General features: G+C 43.9%; 2 protein-coding genes across 3 annotated transcripts in view; one reads left to right on the forward strand and one right to left on the reverse strand.

Moving 5' to 3' along the window:
• Nucleotides 1-156: 156 nt before the first annotated feature.
• Nucleotides 157-5,081, forward strand: ATP6V0E1 (ATPase H+ transporting V0 subunit e1). Its single transcript, XM_068111188.2, has 4 exons — nucleotides 157-401; nucleotides 495-542; nucleotides 4,622-4,731; nucleotides 4,860-5,081. The coding sequence occupies exons 1-3, from the start codon at nucleotides 298-300 to the stop codon at nucleotides 4,713-4,715; spliced, it is 246 nt and encodes an 81-aa protein (XP_067967289.1). The 5' UTR covers nucleotides 157-297; the 3' UTR covers nucleotides 4,716-4,731; nucleotides 4,860-5,081.
• ENTPD4 (ectonucleoside triphosphate diphosphohydrolase 4) overlaps nucleotides 5,003-18,753 on the reverse strand; it is a 48,378-nt gene continuing 34,627 nt past the window's right edge. The window contains exons 9-14 of one of the 2 annotated variants that reach the window (XM_068111187.2): nucleotides 16,399-16,520; nucleotides 13,226-13,392; nucleotides 12,744-13,053; nucleotides 8,202-8,287; nucleotides 7,873-8,034; nucleotides 5,003-5,915 (exon numbers count right to left, since the gene is read on the reverse strand). In XM_068111187.2, the coding sequence (XP_067967288.1) occupies nucleotides 5,696-5,915; nucleotides 7,873-8,034; nucleotides 8,202-8,287; nucleotides 12,744-13,053; nucleotides 13,226-13,392; nucleotides 16,399-16,520 (1,067 nt within the window). In that variant the 3' untranslated portion in view covers nucleotides 5,003-5,695. Of the gene's footprint in view, nucleotides 5,916-7,872; nucleotides 8,035-8,201; nucleotides 8,288-12,743; nucleotides 13,054-13,225; nucleotides 13,393-16,374; nucleotides 16,521-18,753 lie in introns of both variants that reach the window. The other variant, XM_068111186.2, reaches the window with a different exon arrangement.

Raw genomic sequence — 18,753 nt, forward strand, 5'->3', positions numbered from 1 at the left:
ATACATGGCCTTAACGGTGTAGTTCGTGGTAGAACCTTCTGACAATTGCTCGTAATAGCTTATGCTTAACTCCTTCGGTTTTTAAAAGTGCATAATTGTTTTGTTTCATATATTTTGTTATCAAATCCATTCGCAAACAAAAATGACGCATTTTAGGTGAAAAATCAAATAACAACACGGAAGTAAATTCGTGGAGAGGAAGAAGAACCTGTTTGGTTGGGTTCGGTCCGTGCTGTGTATACAGTGAAGTTATTTTGTGATAGATACGTCGTCTCACCTTGAGTGGTTGTCGTCACCATGGCATACCCCGCTCTCACGATCCCAATCATCGTCATGAGTGTCTTCTGGGGCCTCATCGGTGGTGTCATTCCCTGGTTCATTCCCAAGGGACCGAATCGCGGGTTCGTGCTTTCAATGACTGTTCTTTGATCTTTTTTTGATCGCTTTTAATATGTCTATGTTTACTGTACTTTGTATTCCAAATCGTTTTTCAGGGTTATCAACACCATGCTCGTTACAACTGCCGTTTGCTGCTACCTGTTGTAAGTAACGCGGTTTCTCTTTGGGTATCTTGCGCACATTTCACACGTTTGAATTGCAATAACCACAATCCGGTGCGAGTGGGTGCTGCATATAGGAGCACGCTCAAGTTTGAACGTCTTTTTTTTCCCTTTTGTTTTACCTTTGGCCGAGTTGTTAATGGGCTTCCGTCTTAAAATGGGCTGTGTGAACCTTGAGCGCTATACGAAGAAGCAATCATTACCTCCGCCCCTGAAGGTGGATGGAGGTAAATTGATGTGTTCACCTGTTTGTCTGTGAGCAGGATATCTCAGTTATGGACGGATTTGGTGGACAGGTAGTGTGTGTAACAAGGACGAAATGATTAGATTTTGGTGAAGATCCGGGTACTATAATTTTTTATGTGATTTTTCACCATTGGGAGATGGGGCCAAAAACTATACATAGCCGGATATCTGAAAAAGTTGTGGATAGATTCGGATTATTTAATTTTTGAAGTGATTCTTCACCATTGAGTGACGGAGCTAAAACCGACACACATCACGATACTTCAAAAGTTGTGGAAGGATTTGGACGAAACTTGTTGGACAGGTTGTGTGTGTGACAAGGAAGAATCAATTCGATGTTGGTGAAGATATGGATTCGGATACGAGAATTATTTAATTTTTTTTTTTTTAAAGTGATTCTTCACCATTGAGAGATCGGGACAAAAGCGATAAATAACATATTTCAACTAGAACGCCACTCAGTAGAGCGCATACTCCCGCCGTGGGTCAAGTTGGAATAGTACGATTTCACAAAAGTGAGGGAGTAGTTCAGTGACAACACAAGACAGACACTGCAGATATAGATATATATATATATACAGACTTGGCATTTAATATGGAATATATATTTTTTTCTTGACGGGTTTACTTTCTTAACTCAGTATATCAATCTGATGAGTTTCTTTTACACTTTGGTGATTTATTTGTTAAGAGAACCATGTCACTGATTGTCTGTCGCAGCAAGAAGTCAATAACAGGATTATATCACAGATGGCGTGACAAAATGTACGGACAGGTACATTTGACGATTGACTTCACAATCGGGTATATAAGGGTTGTTGTGTTCTGTATTAGTGGAAAACAACTGCTGCACGTCTACAAAAGTTATTGCCGCTTCCCCTGGAGATGGTCCGTCAACTCGACAATGACGTTTGTCATTTAGTGGTGGCTTTACGAAATTCCGGCATGAAACAGCGTGCTATTGCTCGGCAGTATGGCATCACTCAAGGTCAGGTGTCAAAGATCCTGAAACGAAATGCTCAGAGGGGTGTCCCTACTCCAATACCGAGGTCAGGACGTCCCCGCAGAACCACAAGGAGGGATGATCGCCAGCTGCACTGGTTAGTCCGCAATGGCCGTACCAAGTCAGCTAATCGGCTTAGGGCTGAGTGGCAGCAACTGACAAATGTGCCTGTATCCAGAAGGCTAGTCAACCAACGACTGGTTCAAGCAGGCTATCGTGCTAGGCGTCCCCTGAGAAAGCCACGTCTGACCAGACAACACCGCCAGCACCGATTGCAGTGGGCCAGAGAGCACAGTCAATGGCAGCCAGGACACTGGAATCACGTGATCTTCAGTGACAAGTCTACATTTCTGGTCTATCGTCAATATGGCCGCGTCCGAGTGTGCAGACAAGTGCATGAAGCCTACAACGAAGATTGTATAGTGCCAAGAGTCCAAGCTGGAGGTGGTGGGGTGACCGTTTTGGCTGCTTTTCATGCAGGGGGCAAAACTGACCTGGTTGTTCTGAATGGAAACCTGAACCAGTTCAATCACAGGGCCATTCTGGAAGAAACATTGCTTCCATTTGTTCATGTAGCCTTTCGAGGAAACTTTGTCTTCCAAGATGACAATGCACGGCCTCATCGTGCTCGCATGATCCAACACTTTCTTGCTGACCGTGGTGTAGAGCGTATAGAGTGGCCTGCCATGTCCCCGGATATGAATCCGATAGAGAACTTGTGGGCAGAATTAACGCGTCAAATCAACAACTTGGACCAGCAGCCGCCCTCTGTGCGTGAATTGCAGCAGGCTATTGTCACTGCATGGCAAGCGATTCCTGTCCAAACCTTGGCAAATCTCGTGAACAGCATGCCTCAACGTGTACGTGCTCCCCTGAATGCTCGTGGGGGTTACACGAAGTATTGAACTGTAATTTTACTGTCCGTAATCCCAGTCGTAATTTAACTTTTGTTAAAAAAATTTTTGGGCTAATATGCAAAATAAAGAGATACTTCTGGAAAACGCACAGAAGTTTAACACTGCTGTCCGTGAATTGAGTTCGATATCAGTTTACATCACTTTCAAGGATCAATTTATTTGTTTCGAAATGTCAAATGTGGTTTTTGTTTCTTTTAAAGGTCACATTAACAAAATCTAGAATAATTTCAACATAATTCCAATGAACTTTTGGTTCTAAGTCATCTTGAAAAGTAAGTTCACCCCCACAAAAAAAATATTCCATATTAAATGCCAAGTCTGTGTGTGTGTGTGTGTGTGTGTGTGTGTGTGTGTGTGTGTGTGTGTGTGTGTGTGTGTGTGTGTGTGTGTGTGTGTGTGTGTGTGTGTGTGTGTGTGTGTGTGTGTGTGTGTGTGTATATATATATATATATATATGATTAAAAACACCTCACAGCCACAAAACACGAAATTAAAAACACTTCACAGCCACAAAACACGAAATTAAAAACACTTCACAGCCACAAAACACGAAATTAAAAACACTTCACAGCCACAAAACACGAAATTAAAAACGCCTCACCACCAGGTGATTCAAAACCACCACCGTTATTAAAAACTTCACAACCACGGAAATAAGTTTCAGGGAGTAGTTCAGTGACGAGACCCTGCCCAGATATGTCGATATATAGATAAATAAACCTGAAAATCAGAGCCAGAATTATTTTTTGGTCTGGGAAGCCCATGTGAGGTTTCTTCTTCTTCAGCCTCACAACCCTGGGTGAATATGCGATCTTTAAAAAAAAAGTTCGAATTTTGCTAAATCTGTTTTATTCGTTTGTTAATATACCTCAGCCATTGACAAATCTGGAACCAAGTCTTTATAAGTTCATAAAATACTGACCGCGAATAACATTCGCTGAGCTAAATGTTGATATCTGTTCTGAGGTAAAAAAAAAAAAAAAAAAAAAAAAAAGTTTTAAAGCATTATACATATCAAACGATATATTTTATGAAGCGGAGAAACCTAATACACACTTTGGTGGTTTTAAAATGACAGAATATGTCTTTATTAGAAAAAAAATAAAAATTAACATTGCAGACGACGCTGCTAAAAAAAATACACCGCTCTAGCGCATAACCACGAGTTTAAACTACATTTACAACAAATATGAAAACTATTTTCATATCACTGTTAAATACAGAATATATAGAAGATAATGTTTATAAAAAATGAGCCCTATCTTCCAATGGTAAAAAAATCCTTCAAAAAATTCCTGGATCGGGAATAATATCCTGAGCTTCACCAAAAACTAATCAATTCTTCCTTATCCCAAGGGCAATCATCCCACCAACCTTCATCCAAATCCGTTCAGAACTTTTCCAGATATCTTGTTCACACACACGGACACGAGTGAATGCATTACTCCCTGGCGGGAGTAAAAAGTTATGGATGAGTTAGTTAGGTGAGCATGACCACAAGGCGATTCGATTTTGGTTCAGGTTCGAATACAGATCCAGTCCATCAGTGGATACAAAACAAACTGTTCAGGTCAACCTGGCGGTGGTATGCGTTTACCGAGTGCCGTTGTAGTTGATGTAATGAATGAGTTCTTGCACACAGTCCTCTCGTTTCCAGCGTTAGTACTTTGAATCAAATTATTTACTGGGTTTGCATCAGATTGGTCTCTTACCCTTCCCTTGGTGCAGGTACAACTACCATGGAAGTTTGCAGTTTAAATGTTGGTGTTACATACCGCTTTGAGGGTACACGTTACATAACCAGTTATTTGCAGTTTGAGGGTATGTGGTGTTTAAAAAGGGCAAATACTTCAAATATCTTCGGCTTATTTTAAGTGAAACTTGTTATTTTGCAGTTGGTTAATTGCCATTCTGGCCCAGCTCAACCCTTTGTTTGGACCACAACTTACCACCAAGGCCATATGGTACCTTCGCCACCATTGGCCATGAGCACTTTACGTGAACGGTAAGGTACACACTCACCTTTGGGCTGGTGTTGTTGCACAAAGCCATCGTTGAATGTACAAGTGGTGATTGAACCAGCCGTTGCCCCAAACGATGAAACCTTAAATGGTGTTCGAATGTATTTTACAGGAAGAAGACGTTGCCCGGATATCGGAACGAGATGTTGTGACGGTTTGTTTGATGTGCTTGCAATCTCGTGCTTGTTAATTTGTTGATCCTGATAAACCGAGTCGTTAAACCAGATACCCGATCGTGAAATCAAACGTAGACTGTTGTTAAAGTAATGTGATTTTTATTTCCCCCAAAACGTATACATCTTTCACAATGTTCACATTAAAACTCTCAATGCCATTTGTCGATTTAAATAACCATGTGGCGTGGTGCTGAAGAAACACGATCGGCGTACACCATCAATGACGATATTGCACTGTACACTGGAAGAGCGAACCGTTTAGTGACACCCGGCAACACGACCTCCAGATTACCGAGTGAACAACAATTCCATGACGGACGACCCGGAACAACTCTGGTTACAGGCGATCGGTGCAGTTTGCACGCGTCACCGGATCGTGGTGTTTTGCATCATTTGAAGAGCTTGCCTTCATCCCACAACTCTGTATGGATCGTAAAATGAGGCCAAGACGGTGAAATATCCTTCAAACTGACCAATCGATCAAATTTGAGCCATCATGTCATTTAACTTTAACTTCACAATAGTTGTAGATCATTGGAAATATGTACATAAAGTTTAGATTCTTCATTAGCAGCGAATCGACCATCCCAATTTGATTAAATGTTATTTCAAGTATTCCCAAAATGAGGGCTTGGGAGCACAAGGTGTAGGGTTTATCCTGCCCAGCCCAGCAAGGTCCTCTGCGCGCAAGATGCGACAGGGTTTCTCCTGCCCAGCCCCGGTGGACGTTAAATACCCCCAAGAGAAAAAGACCGACGGGCCTAATCTCAGCTCATGGTCCGATGCCTTCCTCCACCCACCGGAGGGTGGTGGAGGATGCGGCGTGTTCGAGGAGCTTGTGGATCCGACGTAGCCGGAGAAGGTAGAGCAGGATGGCGAGCGCCACGACGAGGAAGCAAGCCCAGAAGAGGTAGTGGTCGTGAAGCACAGAATAACGGCGCCAGGTACCACGATTCACGTGGTGTGCCTCACTGGCTTGGTGGTTAATATCTCTGAAATATTATTAGAAACGTTAATTAGGAATTTTGAATTTACCATTCTCATCAAATTAAACTCTGCAATAAATTCACAAAACAACCGTTTAAGGATTAACATACCAGGGAGAGGGGGATTGTGGGTGCAATCTGGGGTTAACATACCAAGGAGAGGGGGAATTGGGAGTGTAATCTGGAGGTTAACATACCAGGGAGAGTGTGGATTGTGGGTGCAATTTGGGGGGTTAACATACCAAGGGGGAGGAGGGATTGTGGGTGTAATCTAGAGGTAACCATACCAGGAAGGGGTGAGGATTGGGGAGGATGTAAACTGCGGTTAACATAACAGGGTGACAGGTGAATGGGTACTACTGTGTTCAAAAAGTATCCGACCTTTATTTTTCGTGCGTAAAAAAAAAGAAGCTAGGGAGGCGTTGATTGGTGCACGTATGTAGGCGATCCTAATGCGCACGCGTGAATTTTTTCCCACCTGCAGAAGCTGTCATTCGACGGCAGACCGCCGATGAGTGAGGACATGAAGTGAGCGCCGTCGGATTTTCGTTTTTGAAAAAATGACGGAAAAACTTGAACAACGCTACTGCATCAAATTTTGTGTAAAGCTTGGCGATTCCCAAGTGGAAACGATCCGCAAGATTCAACACCGTTCATTCCATTATGAAGGAGGATTTGGGCTTCAGGAGAATCTCAGCGAAGTTCGTACCAAAGCTGCTAACGATTGAGCAGAAGCAACTCCGTTTGGAGATCGCACAGGACATGCTGGAGACTGAACAGCGATCCCAGCTTCCTCAACACAGTGATCACTGGCGATGAGTCCTGGGTTTATGGGTACGACCCAGAAACCAAGTTGCAGTTTTGATGCAAGTTTGATGAAACACAAAATTTGATGCAGTAGCGTTGTTCAAGTTTTTCCGTCATTTTGTCAAAAAGGAAAATCCGACGGCGCTCACTTACATGTCCTCACTCATCGGCAGTCTGCCGTCGAATGACAGCTTCTGCAGGTGGGAAAAAATTCACGCGTGCGCATTAGGATCGCCTACATACGTGCACCAATCAACGCCTCCCTAGCTTCTTCTTTTTTACGCACGAAAAATAAAGGTCGGATACTTTTTGAACACACTACGTATGTAATCTGGGGGTTAACATACCAGGGAGGGGATTTGTGGGTGGAATCTGGGGTTAACATACAAGGAAGGTGGGGATTGGGGAGGGTGTAAACTGAGTTTAACATACTAAGGGGAGGGGATTTTTGTGGTGTGAAGTTAAATTGAGAAAAGAAGGTTAGGGAGAGTTTGGGAGATCAGAGCAAGATGAGGGATCGTAAGTGACATATGGGGTATGTGTGTTTGTGGGGTGAATGAATGATTGCACCATTTTACATTTTTTGGAGTGAATTTCTGAGATGGTTTTATACTTCACTCAAAAAGTACAAATCAAGTTTTAAATTACAAAAAAGCACATCTCATCATTTCCACAACACGACAATCAAACCTCAATTTCTTATCATGTAATGTCATGTCAAACATCACACTAAATACGTACGCAATTTCGTGTCTTGTCTGTCCATGATACATTCGGTCTTCACTTATCCAATCTCAAACAAAGTTAACACGGATGAAGTCACACGGAAGTTTTAGCGACTTAATGTGCTCCTCTTCCCAAGGGGTTTGGGTGAAATCCATGTTAATGTGAATAAAATAGCTTATCCTGGGGAAAGTCCACAGGAAGTTTAAAATTTTTTTTTAAATAAACCACAAACACATAAGATTACCTTTTACAACAGTTACAACTGCTGGTGAACACGAAACAAAAATCTGGAGGAATCCCGACTTCCTTCCGGCATTATATGCTTAGCGCGTCCACCACAGACTAATGGAGCAGAGCCTAGATATACTGGAAGGGTTAATAAAAAAACTTTTTGCACACGATATCATCAAGTGTCATTGATGCTCCTCACCGTAGAGGCAAGAAGCGAGTGCGGTAGATGATGGCGCCCAGCGTCCATTGTACTTCACGGTCGTATACCAACTGAGCAGTGTACAGGCCTGTGTAGTTGTCTGGGAATGAGAAGCCTTCATGCAAGATGTTGTACACCCACGCAGACTTAAAACACTGATGTCTGAAAACAACACACGGTGTACAAAGAGCAGTTGGTACACAGGATCCGATGGGTACGTGATTTGCATTTGGACATTATGGCAAATCCCAATATTTCATGATTAATGAATAGAAGTTTTCCCTCGTTTGGACATGAATGATTGGAGTGCAAGAGAGGAATGTACTCACTTTAAGCGGTGCCTATCAGCATGTGACGAGTACAGCTTCTGCTCATACCGAGCTTGCAGTGTATCCCAGCGTGTGGCACAATAAGCCTGCACATACACGTGCATGCACGCAACAACCATGTGGATGCGTTCAACCACGTATATCTGGGCTTCAGGGGGGAAATGAAACAACGTATTGATATCAGTATATACACAGGGCTACACCTAGAGGGCACCTACAGGGCTACACAGGATGGACTACACCTCGAGGTACGCACACTCACCTCTTAGCTGTCGAGCCTGGGTTCGAATTTCACAGGCAGGGTGATTCATCAATGCGTGCCGTCCTTCAGATGGACGTTAAACCAGGTGTTCCATCTGCTAGCATTCATTGGTGGACATTAAATATCCCACAGTGTCCTTCGTGAAGAACAGGTGAGCCATCGCCAGCACCCTGAACAAATTCCAAATTCCTGCCCGAACCAACAGGGGGCACTGCATCAGCGGCACAGCAATGTCCTCAGCCAATGATGCGACCCACAGCCTTGTGCTGCATACGAAGGAAGTAGTATATACAGACAATTGTGCTGTGGTTCAACCTTGGTTTGCCTTCTTTAAAAAAAATGTTATTGCTAAAGACTTCCTGGGAAAACTCCCCAACTTGGATTTTGCAACTGGTGATGACAAACCTTCCCTCCAACCTCTGCTGTTCCTCCTCTGGCCGTGTTGTCAAAGGTCGTATCTCTCTAACTATTGTTTGAGAGACTTCCATAACGCAGGTTATGAATGGTTGCACGAACCAAATGTCAAGGACTTCAATCTCACAAAAGGATGAGGCCACCATCTTCACAACACCTGACATCGATTCCTCATGGGAATACTTTCACAAACGTCGACCGTCACACACAGGTTGATCCCATCCTGCCTGCAGCAATCCCATCAATCCTCTTGGACCTGGTACACCGAATCCTGCAGTGAGGTGATGGTGGTCAAGCATCTTGGTTTCTCGCCATAGACTGATGGCTAACCCCACTGAGGGTAACAAAGTGACTCCAAGGTCTGCAAGAAAAGCTCATGCCACTGATTAAGCAAGCCAGAAAACGTCTTCCAAATATCCAGGCCGAGGCTGGCAGGATAGCCTCAAGGTATCCATACTTAAATTTGAGCCGTCTCGCCTGGGTTTAAATCCTAACCTAGCTATAAACTGTCATCCTGGTGTTTCCCAGGCAGGGTGTCATCAGTGTGTGCCATCCCTCGGATGAACGTTTAACTGGACGTTTTAATTTATCCGTGTTGTGCTCTTTTTGCTGGGACACCATTACAGCGTTACGTCTACCACTAGGCTAGGCCTCCACGGATGTGCGCGTCATCCCGGCGTCCAGCACTCAACCTATTCCGTCGATTTGACGGCTGTTGAACACCATAACCCATATATCTGAATATCACGTCCGTCGGTGAATGATGGGCTATAAATGCCAGACGCTCAGCATCGGAATGACGGATGGAGCAAGACGGAATTACATTTGGGATGTAATTATGTCTAGTGCTAGACTAGCCTTTTATGGCAGCATATTATTCATGACTGAATTAGAATTGCATTTTGCAACTTGCGGGGAAAAAAAAAAAGATGTCCGATACCTGGGAACATAAAACAAATTCACAATAGTTTTTTTTGCGGAAATAAGTGCGCATATTAGTAAAATTATCGCTGGGTTGGCAGCAGTTAATTAAATGTTTGTGGAATAAATAAAAAATTGCAATTATGAACCGACAAACTATATTACAGTACTGTACCATACAGACGTATTGAAGAAACAAGAAAAATACACACGCTAAATTGTATATTGTGGGATTAAAAAAAAAAAAATCTTACTATAATTCACCAACAATGTATGGAGACAAAAGGTCTGAAGGTGAATATCGGAAAGACGAAGGTGATGGCAAGTGGTAAAGCATGTGGTGAGGTGGAAAGAACTGGGAAGTGGCCCTGTGCTGTGTGCAGGAAGGGTGTCAGAGTGAATTCCATTCAATGTACAATGTGCGCTGAGTGGGTTCATCAAAAATGTAGTGGGCTGAGAGGGTCATTAACCAGTGTGGCAGCTACATTCAAATGTAAGGTGTGCACAGAGGGAGCTGCAGATGGAGGAAATGTTGAGTTGGATCTTGGAGACGGTGTGAAGCTGGAAGGTGTGAAAACATTTTGCTACCTCGGAGACATGCTGAATGGAGGTGGATCAGACTCGACAACGGTTGCTCGAGTGAGATGTGCATGGAAGAAGTTTCGGGAACTGAGTGGCGTGCTGATGAGGAGGGGAGTGTCGTTGAAGCTGAAGGGAAAGGTGTATGCTGCATGTGTGAGAAGTGTTATGATTTATGGGAACGAGACATAGGTAATGAACATAGAGCAGCAACGAAGGCTGGAAAGGGTGGAAATGCGAATGGTTTGATGGATGTGCGGAGTATCGTTGAGAGAGAGGAAGACAAATGATGAATTGCAAAAGATGATGGGAACAGAGCCTGTGATTGATGCTGTGAAGAGGAACAGGTTGAGATGGTTTGGTCATGTGTTGAGGAAGGATGAAAGTGACTGGTTGAGAAGAGTGATGGAAATGAATGTAGAAGGAAGTAGAGGACGGCGAAGACCGAGAAAGACTTGGCCAAAGATGGTGGAAGAAGAAATGCGGGCAAGGGGGTTAACAAGGAGAGATGCAGAAAATAGGGCAAGATGGAGAAGATCGTCATGGGGACCACAAGGCTAACCCCCGCTCTAGCAGGGAAAATGGCCTTAAAATGCATGTTGTTGTTACTATAATTCACCAAACGTCTGTCGGTCTGTCTGTCCGTCCGGTTCCCAGGTACCGCAAAAACGGCTGAACCGATCGCAACGATATTGTGGGTGGGTAATCCTGGGACCCTCTGCAGTAAACTAGGCTATATTGTTTTTCCAATTTTTCAAATTTACCAGTTTTTCCAAACACGATGGAATAATATTTACCGATATGAACAGTGATGTGGCTTTTATTGAAATTCTACAAATACAGTTTAGATTTTGATGATTTGCGTGTGATATGATTTAACGGATGTTTATATAAATCGTTTAAAATAAAATAAAAAGCCTTCAATTTCTGATATTTAGCCTTTTCATTTGGGCCTCCCAATTGAAGCCCCGCCTTTAGGGCAGGTACCGTTGCTCGTAATAAATAATAATAATAAAAACCGATATAAATGAGGGAAAAAGGTTTCACCGGTTCACAAACTCTACCCTTTAACGTCTCTCTTGTGCTTTGAATCAAGCTCCCTCTCTCAGCGTCGCTTAGCAATTCATGACAAACAATAGTTAGCTTGGTTAAAATAAGTCACCAGAGTTAAATGATTCAAATTGGCGATTTCACTAAATCACTGATTAACCAATAGATAAACCACTTAAGTGTGGATTTCACAACAAACACAGAACTTGTTCAAATTTACTAGCATCCGTTGCTAAATAACATGTAATTTAAATATAGTTGGCACCTGCCAATTACGAAAATTGAACTACAATATTTCTCCCATAACCACCCTAACTCCACCAACCCAACTGAAAACAAGTGGTGGTTTTTTTTGGGGGGGGGGGGGGGGGGGGTTTACACCAAACTGCTAAACCCACATCATTCTGATCGGATTATTTTAATCCTGGTTTCGTGACGTCGAATAACGCTAGCTACGAATCATTGAACAATTCCAGACTTCAGCACATCCTATTATAAAAAATAAGGTGTGTGTGTTATATAATCGAGAACAGCTGAGCCAATCTCCATCAAATTTTACACCAAGGTCAGGCACAAAGCCGAGGGTGGGGAGCTTGCGATTTTCGCCTGTACACGTGGCACAGGAAGTGGTTTCCTGACCCCTGATGGAGAGATGAGGGATTACTAGTCACGACAAATTACAATTGCCCCAATTCTCTCTCCATGCCTCCTACCAGGCAACTCCAGGAGGAAGCGAATGTTTCTCGTTTTATAAATTTCAAATTAATGGAAAAAGTGTGATTAAGATTTGTCCATTCCCATTCGTTGAAGTCATATTCCATTGGCCAAATTAATTTTCAACCCGGATTGAAGAGCCATTGCGTGCCTCTAAAAGCGATCTCATGGCGTCATCCCATCCTCTGCCTTCCTCTCCTTCGGCCATGTGACTCCCATAAAACGAGCCACTACGTTGCAGTCCCAGCTTCATGGAAATAAAATGTTGATGGCGATCACGTGACTATGTTAAACCATCAGGTGGTGAAGTGTAATAGTTAAATACACCTTTGATCCATCATACGTTAATCCTAAATGAGAAAATTTGCTGGAACATCTTTTAAACATTACGTTTCCCCAACTGATAAGTCATTGAAGATCTTCGTTGGTTTGACAAGTAAAGATATCACTAATATTGTTGAATCACCAGTCGCATGCTAAATGAATTAGGTAACCACAACACATTCAGTTTCCAGGCAAAACAAATGGTAAGCCACAATCCTATCCAAGGTGCCGCCATGACAGACCACAGTCCAAATGCAAACATCCGAATTCATACTCACAGAGGCCGCAGAGGCATATCGACGACTGTTGTAAGGACCCGCCATGCGCAGAACATCGTCTGTGCAGTAGAAGAACTCGGAAAAGCCGTAAAACTGGCTCGATGAGAAATCGACCCGCGGTCGGTAAACGGCCTGCAGCACCGAAGTGGTGCCGTTGAGAAAAGGCCGAAGAGCGAGCCGGCAAGCCGAGAAATCCCCGACCCCACGCAGAAATAGCCGGCGCCCGCGGCGCTCGAGAACATCTTCTAAACCCAACGGCAAACAGGGGTCCGGCAGAGGCAGCCCAGGGTCAGGATCAGGATCGGACGGCCTGAAAATGCCCCGGCTCTGGTTATCCTTTCAGCTTTTATGCCATCAACCTAAACGGTAAAAGGCCGTCACAATGCAGGCCTTGAACTCGCGTATTCTGGTCCCGAGTCTCAATCAACAATCATCGCCAAGTGAATATAATAATCCTCACATTTCCTTTGAGAGGCTCGTACCTGCTAGCGAGACTGCTCTGATTGAAGAGGAGCTCTTCATACCGCTCGCGGACCGCATTTGCCCCCGAGCCCAGAAACGTGGCGACATAGATGCGGTAGTCGTGCTGTAACTGATGCTCGATGCACCCCAAGTTGAACTCTGACAGCAGGCTCTTGGCCACGTTCTCCTGTGAGAAGAACATATCAATTGTTACTATTACTCTATTATGAACTTCATTTGTAGTGCACAGAGGTGAGTGTCACAGACATGAGTGGACAGGAACAAAGTATTTTGTCAAATGACATGAAGAGAACGACAACGACTTTTTTGTATCGAGTCAAATCCCATGAAATAGCCAGAACATTAAACAGATCAGGACGCAACAGAACAAAAGGAACTGTATAGAGAGGAGGGAAACACCAAAACCAGGTTTGAAGGACAATATAATGAGGGAGACTTCGACAAACAATGGGTGTGGGGAGGATCGAGTACAAGATGGACACAGAAAAACGAAGTAAAAACTGGAATTTTTGGAAGGAGTTGGAGGTGGGGGAAGTAAATGGGGGCCTTGCCTGGGAAACAAACAATACAATGGTGGAGGCAATACAAATACAAACAGAAACTAAAGAGTTCATAGAACACCTTACCCAATGCTGTCTTGAGAAACAAGGACATGAGCGGGGTCTACGAGCAACAAATTTGATTGGTCGTGATGACGTAAATGCCGTAATATTTTGTTCAAGTATTGCTAAACTGGAGGTTTCTGGAAGCAATAAGGTGATTTGTGTTCTAGTGTTTAAGTATATAATTCTAATGAAATAAAATAAAGATTTTAAAAGTTGTAGAAAAAAAAATTCTGAAAGTTTACTCCCATTGATGCAGCGTCTTCTACACCACCTTATCTAACACATTACATCAGTTTGTCGCGCCTGTTGTTTGTGTCCTTTTATGTGTCCTTCATCATGCAAGGTCTTTCCATGGCAAGTCTGAACTTTTGATAACCTACAAGGCCTTCAATCGCAATTTAATGGAGTACTATCCCCTTTCGGCTGGTGCCCCTGCTTCGCACCTTGCCCTTCTTGATGCCATGGAAAGAAAGGCCCTCAAAATCATTGGGATCTCCCATGACAAAGCTGAGTGTCCAGACCTGTTACTTTCACCCCCGCTCTCCCTCACCTCTTTTTGTTAGTCATCGGTTGGTTTGTTGTCCCCCGTCGCACCGCGGAGCGAAAGGGGGACTATGGTTTTCCCCTCCGTCCGTGTGTGCGTCCGTCTGTGCGTGCGTACGTCCATGCGTGCGTACGTCCGTGCGTAAGCGGAGGACCGAATTCTAATACAACCCACGTCAAAATCCAAGATGGCCGCCGCCATGTATGTCTGAACCTTGTGAGCGGAATATCTTGGAAAAATAAACGAACTAACTTCTAATCTGGTGTGTGGGTGTATCTACGCATAAGGAAGAACGCTATTGAAAATTGGGTCGCCACGTCAAAATCCAAGATGGCCGCCTTGCGTCATCCACTTTGTCAACTCATCACTTCACGGACGGGGGACCTAGGCGTAACGCTTGTTCCTTTTCTGTTTAATCTTCACCTTCCCCTTCCTCTTATTGCTGTGTTTTTATTCAGCTTGTGTGCAGCTTGTTCACTCACGTGTCCTTCTACCCCTCCCACTGATCTCCCTCTCACCCCTACTCAAAATGTGTTTCCCCCTTTTCATTTTGGTCTATTCCAGTCTGCTCTAGCTCTTCCATGAGCCTCGATAATGTATACAAAAAAGCTGGCCTCCAAAGGCAGCTGCAGATTGTGCATCCTCTAGCGATCAAAATCTTTCCTTTGAAAATTCGAACGACTTAGTCTAAAATACCTTTGTCTGTTGCTCAGTGGAGTACTGGTTTCCACTAGGGGCTGGACGCATCACATCCATCTTTTCTGGATTCTGTGGAACCTAAAGCTATCAAGATTTTTGGAATATCTCGTGACAAGGTGGAAGAACAAGTTCTGTTGTTTTCACCTCGTGGGCGATCAACGGTCCAGTGGTCTCTGTTTTCTACTGTCTTTTTCCTGATATTGCTCCCTCTGCTCTCTGTTCTATGACCCTCCCCAGAATCTCCAGGATACACGTGTTCTTCCGGTAACTCCATCCCAGTTAAACTTCTAAAATCCATGCTGACTGCACACAAACTCTTTTGTTCCTCACTTCTCCTATCTATGGAACCACCTTTCAGAGGCTGTTCTGTCTCACTCTTCCCTTCAAGACTTCAAGCAAGCAGAGCACCACCATCTCGAGGCATCTCAAATTCTGCCCCATGATCTTTATTACCCCCATTAATCTTTCTTAACCCAACCATGTTACTTGCTAGTTTCAGCGTTTCCTCCCTCTTTTCGATTTTGTTCATTCCCTTGATGTTTGTCCCACTGTCAGTTCTATCTTGCTTTTCCATGAGCTTTTTTTATCAGGATAAATTTTTTTTAAACTGACAAAAACAAAGCTGACATGTTAGAAAAACAAACAAAAACAGTGGAATTTGTACATAATCACGCACAAGACAAAGACATTTGTAAACGTCACTGTACTTTAATGATAATTATGAAGACATTAGTAATCAATGGACAAACACACTGCATGCAGTAAGTTGTGGGATTAAAATCAGGGTTATGAGCATCATGACGTTGAGATGAAAAGTTAAATGGACCAATACTGTGGATGTAATGGCACGGTTTGTTCAAAACCTCGTCCTTTATCATTCAAACTTTACTGTTGCTGCTAGCTTACAGGCCGGAGCTTAAACACCGATACGAAGTCACAGCAGATACACCAAATTATGTTATTTTGGTTAGGAATTTACAATCCTGACCAGACAAAGTTGGACAAAATGTTTTTTTAAATATTTATTTGAACTTTTTTTTTCTTCCAAAACTTCGAACAAAAATTTAAACTACAAAAAGAACGAAAAACTTCCAACTTCGGAAAAATGGAGGAGCCATCTTAGATAAATGATCATGTATATTAGAGGTTAGAAGAGGTGGAAAAAGCATCACAAAGCAAAGGCCTTGGGGTTAATTTGGTGAGAAAATATTCGTGTTCACCCCAGCAGGCAAGAAAGACCGAGCCAGCCGGCAGCAGTCGGGCAGCCAGGTAGCAGAGCAGGAGGAAAAGAAAGAATAACCTGTTGTGCAGAGGAGAACCTTACACTCTTGGGAACCTCATATGCTATTTGTGTTGAAGCGCCCCCCATGTCCAGGATCCCGACCGTTCGCTTTCGAATCACAGCAGGTTGTCCTGTCCCTTCAGCCAAATCCACTTCCGGATCATCTACATTGGTTAGGCAAAAAAGATGGCAAATACATAAATAATGCCTAAAATAATAATAAAATAATAAGAATTCAATATTCATAATTCAATAATTTTTTTTAAAGAATAATAATTTTTTTTTTTGTATACAAGATCGAGGCTCGTGAAAGAGCTAACATTAATCACACAAAAAGTCAAACCGACACACAAAACCAAAAATAAGGGGAGCGGCAGACAAGATGGGGAGAGAGGGGGAAGGACACAAACACAAAATTTGAGAGCAGAGACAACGGGAGAAATGTGGGAGGGGGAGGGCTTTGGGCGAGGTGGGAGAGGTATAAAACATATGAACACTGCAAGGACTTCCAGGAAAGAAGTTGGAATTTCAAAAAAAAAAAAAAGTGTATCTGGGATGAATAAGCGGGGGTAGAAAAGATCAAGGTTTTGGATGGGGGAAGATAAGAGATGGTGGTGAACAGCTGTTTTAAAGACCTGGAGGGAGGAGTGGGATTGAAGGGAGTGGGGGAGTTTGTTCCAGAGGCGGGAGAAAAGGGGAATGAAAAAGTGAAGGTGAGCAGAGAGCCTAGATTTTGGCAGTTTAACCATAAGAGGGTTGCAGGCAGATCTTGTGCGACCCAAAGGAATATTGGGGGGACAGAGCACAGAGAGCTGGGGGAGCAAGGCCGGAGAGGAGTCGGTAGAAGACAGAAAGACCACCAACCTGCCTGCGGTGAGTGAGTGAAAGGCCCTCGGAGTTAACTTCTTCGCAGGAGATTCCAATGATTCTGAAAGCTTTGGTTTCAACAGCGTGAAGCCGAGCTAGGTACGAGGCAGGAGCACCAGCCCAGAGGGGCGAACAGTATTCCATTGAGCTGCGGATGAAAGCCTTGTATGTGGTGAGGAGCTCAGGTGTGCCAAGGAAGGACTTCGCACGACGGAGGATGCGCAGTCGGCGACTGGCTTTGGAGGCCAGCTTGGTAATGTGGTTTTCCCAAGAAAGATCATGGCAGATAGTGAGACCCAAAAGCTTGAGCGACAGAACTTCTTGGAGAGGATTGTTGAGAAAGTAGATGGGAGGGTTTTCCAGTCGGTCCTTTCGGAGAGACATTGTAAGAGTGTGCGATTTGTCAGGATTGAAAGACATGTTCCACTTGTTTGACCAGTTTGATTTTTTCCAGGTCTGCAGAGAGTGAGGAGGCTGCAGACTGCCGATCTGAGGGATGAGGAATGGAGCGGCAGATAGTGGAGTCATCAGCAAAGAGATAGAGAGGATTTTCCAGAGAGTCGGAGAGATCATTGATGAAGACCAGAAATAGCACAGGGCCCAGAACACTACCTTGGGGAACTCCAGCCAGAACAGGAAGGGGAGATGAGAGAAATCCATTCAGGGCCACACGTTTCCTTCGACCAGAGAGGAAGTCCGCAAGCCATGAGTGGAGATTTCCATGGATACCATAGGAGGAGAGTTTGGTGAGCAGAGCTGGGTGCTAGACCGTATCGAAGGCACGTGATATGTCAAGTGAGACAGCTCTGATTTCCTGTTTGGCATTGAGGACCTCCATCCATTGTTGAGACAGCAGAAGCAACATGTCCAGAGTAGAATGACCTGGTCTGAATCCAAATTGATGATCAGAGATCAAGCCATTGGAGAAGAGGAAGGATTTGATATCCGAAGCAATGATGGATTCCATGACTTTGCTGATAATAATTGGAAGCAGGCTGATTGGTCTGTAGTTGCAAGGATCTGTTTTTGCACCTTTTTTGTGTAAAGCGGTAATGTTTGCTGATTTCCAAGATGCTGGCAGATGACCTTGAGCAAAAGAGAGGGTGAAAAGAACAGAGAGAGGGTGAGATAGAGCGGCAGAGCAGGATTTTAGGACCCGTGGGCTGATGCCGTCTGGTCCAGTTGCAGAATCAGTCGAGGTTTGACAGAAACTCCTCCACCTTGTCAGGAGAGGAGGACACAGAGTCCAGGAGCAGTTGGGGTCGACTGGGAAAGGTGGGAACAGAGAGAGATGGGTTTGGGACACAAGATTTTGTGGCAAACACAGAGTTGAGGCATTCGGCTTTGTCACGTTCGGTGTCAAATGTGTAGCCATTTGAGGTAAGGGAGGGGATAGAGGGGGAACAAACACCAGAAACGGATTTGACCAGACGCCACCAGGATTTGGAGGAAGGAGACAGGTTTGAGAGCTCATTCTTGAGTGTGGAGAGATAGTGCTTCCTGGCACTCCTGAGGGTAGACACACACTTG

This window comes from Myxine glutinosa, chromosome 3, assembly GCF_964187855.1.
Source record: "Myxine glutinosa chromosome 3, kmMyxGlut1.1, whole genome shotgun sequence".
Classification (NCBI taxonomy): domain Eukaryota; kingdom Metazoa; phylum Chordata; class Myxini; order Myxiniformes; family Myxinidae; genus Myxine; species Myxine glutinosa.

Coding starts and splice junctions, on each gene's coding strand:
- ATP6V0E1 (XM_068111188.2), top strand. CDS start 298: ATGGCATACCCCGCTCTCACGATCCCAATCATCGTCATGAGTGTCTTC. Junction 402..494: donor CCCAAGGGACCGAATCGCGG/GTTCGTGCTTTC, acceptor ATCGTTTTTCAG/GGTTATCAACACCATGCTCG. Junction 543..4,621: donor GCCGTTTGCTGCTACCTGTT/GTAAGTAACGCG, acceptor GTTATTTTGCAG/TTGGTTAATTGCCATTCTGG.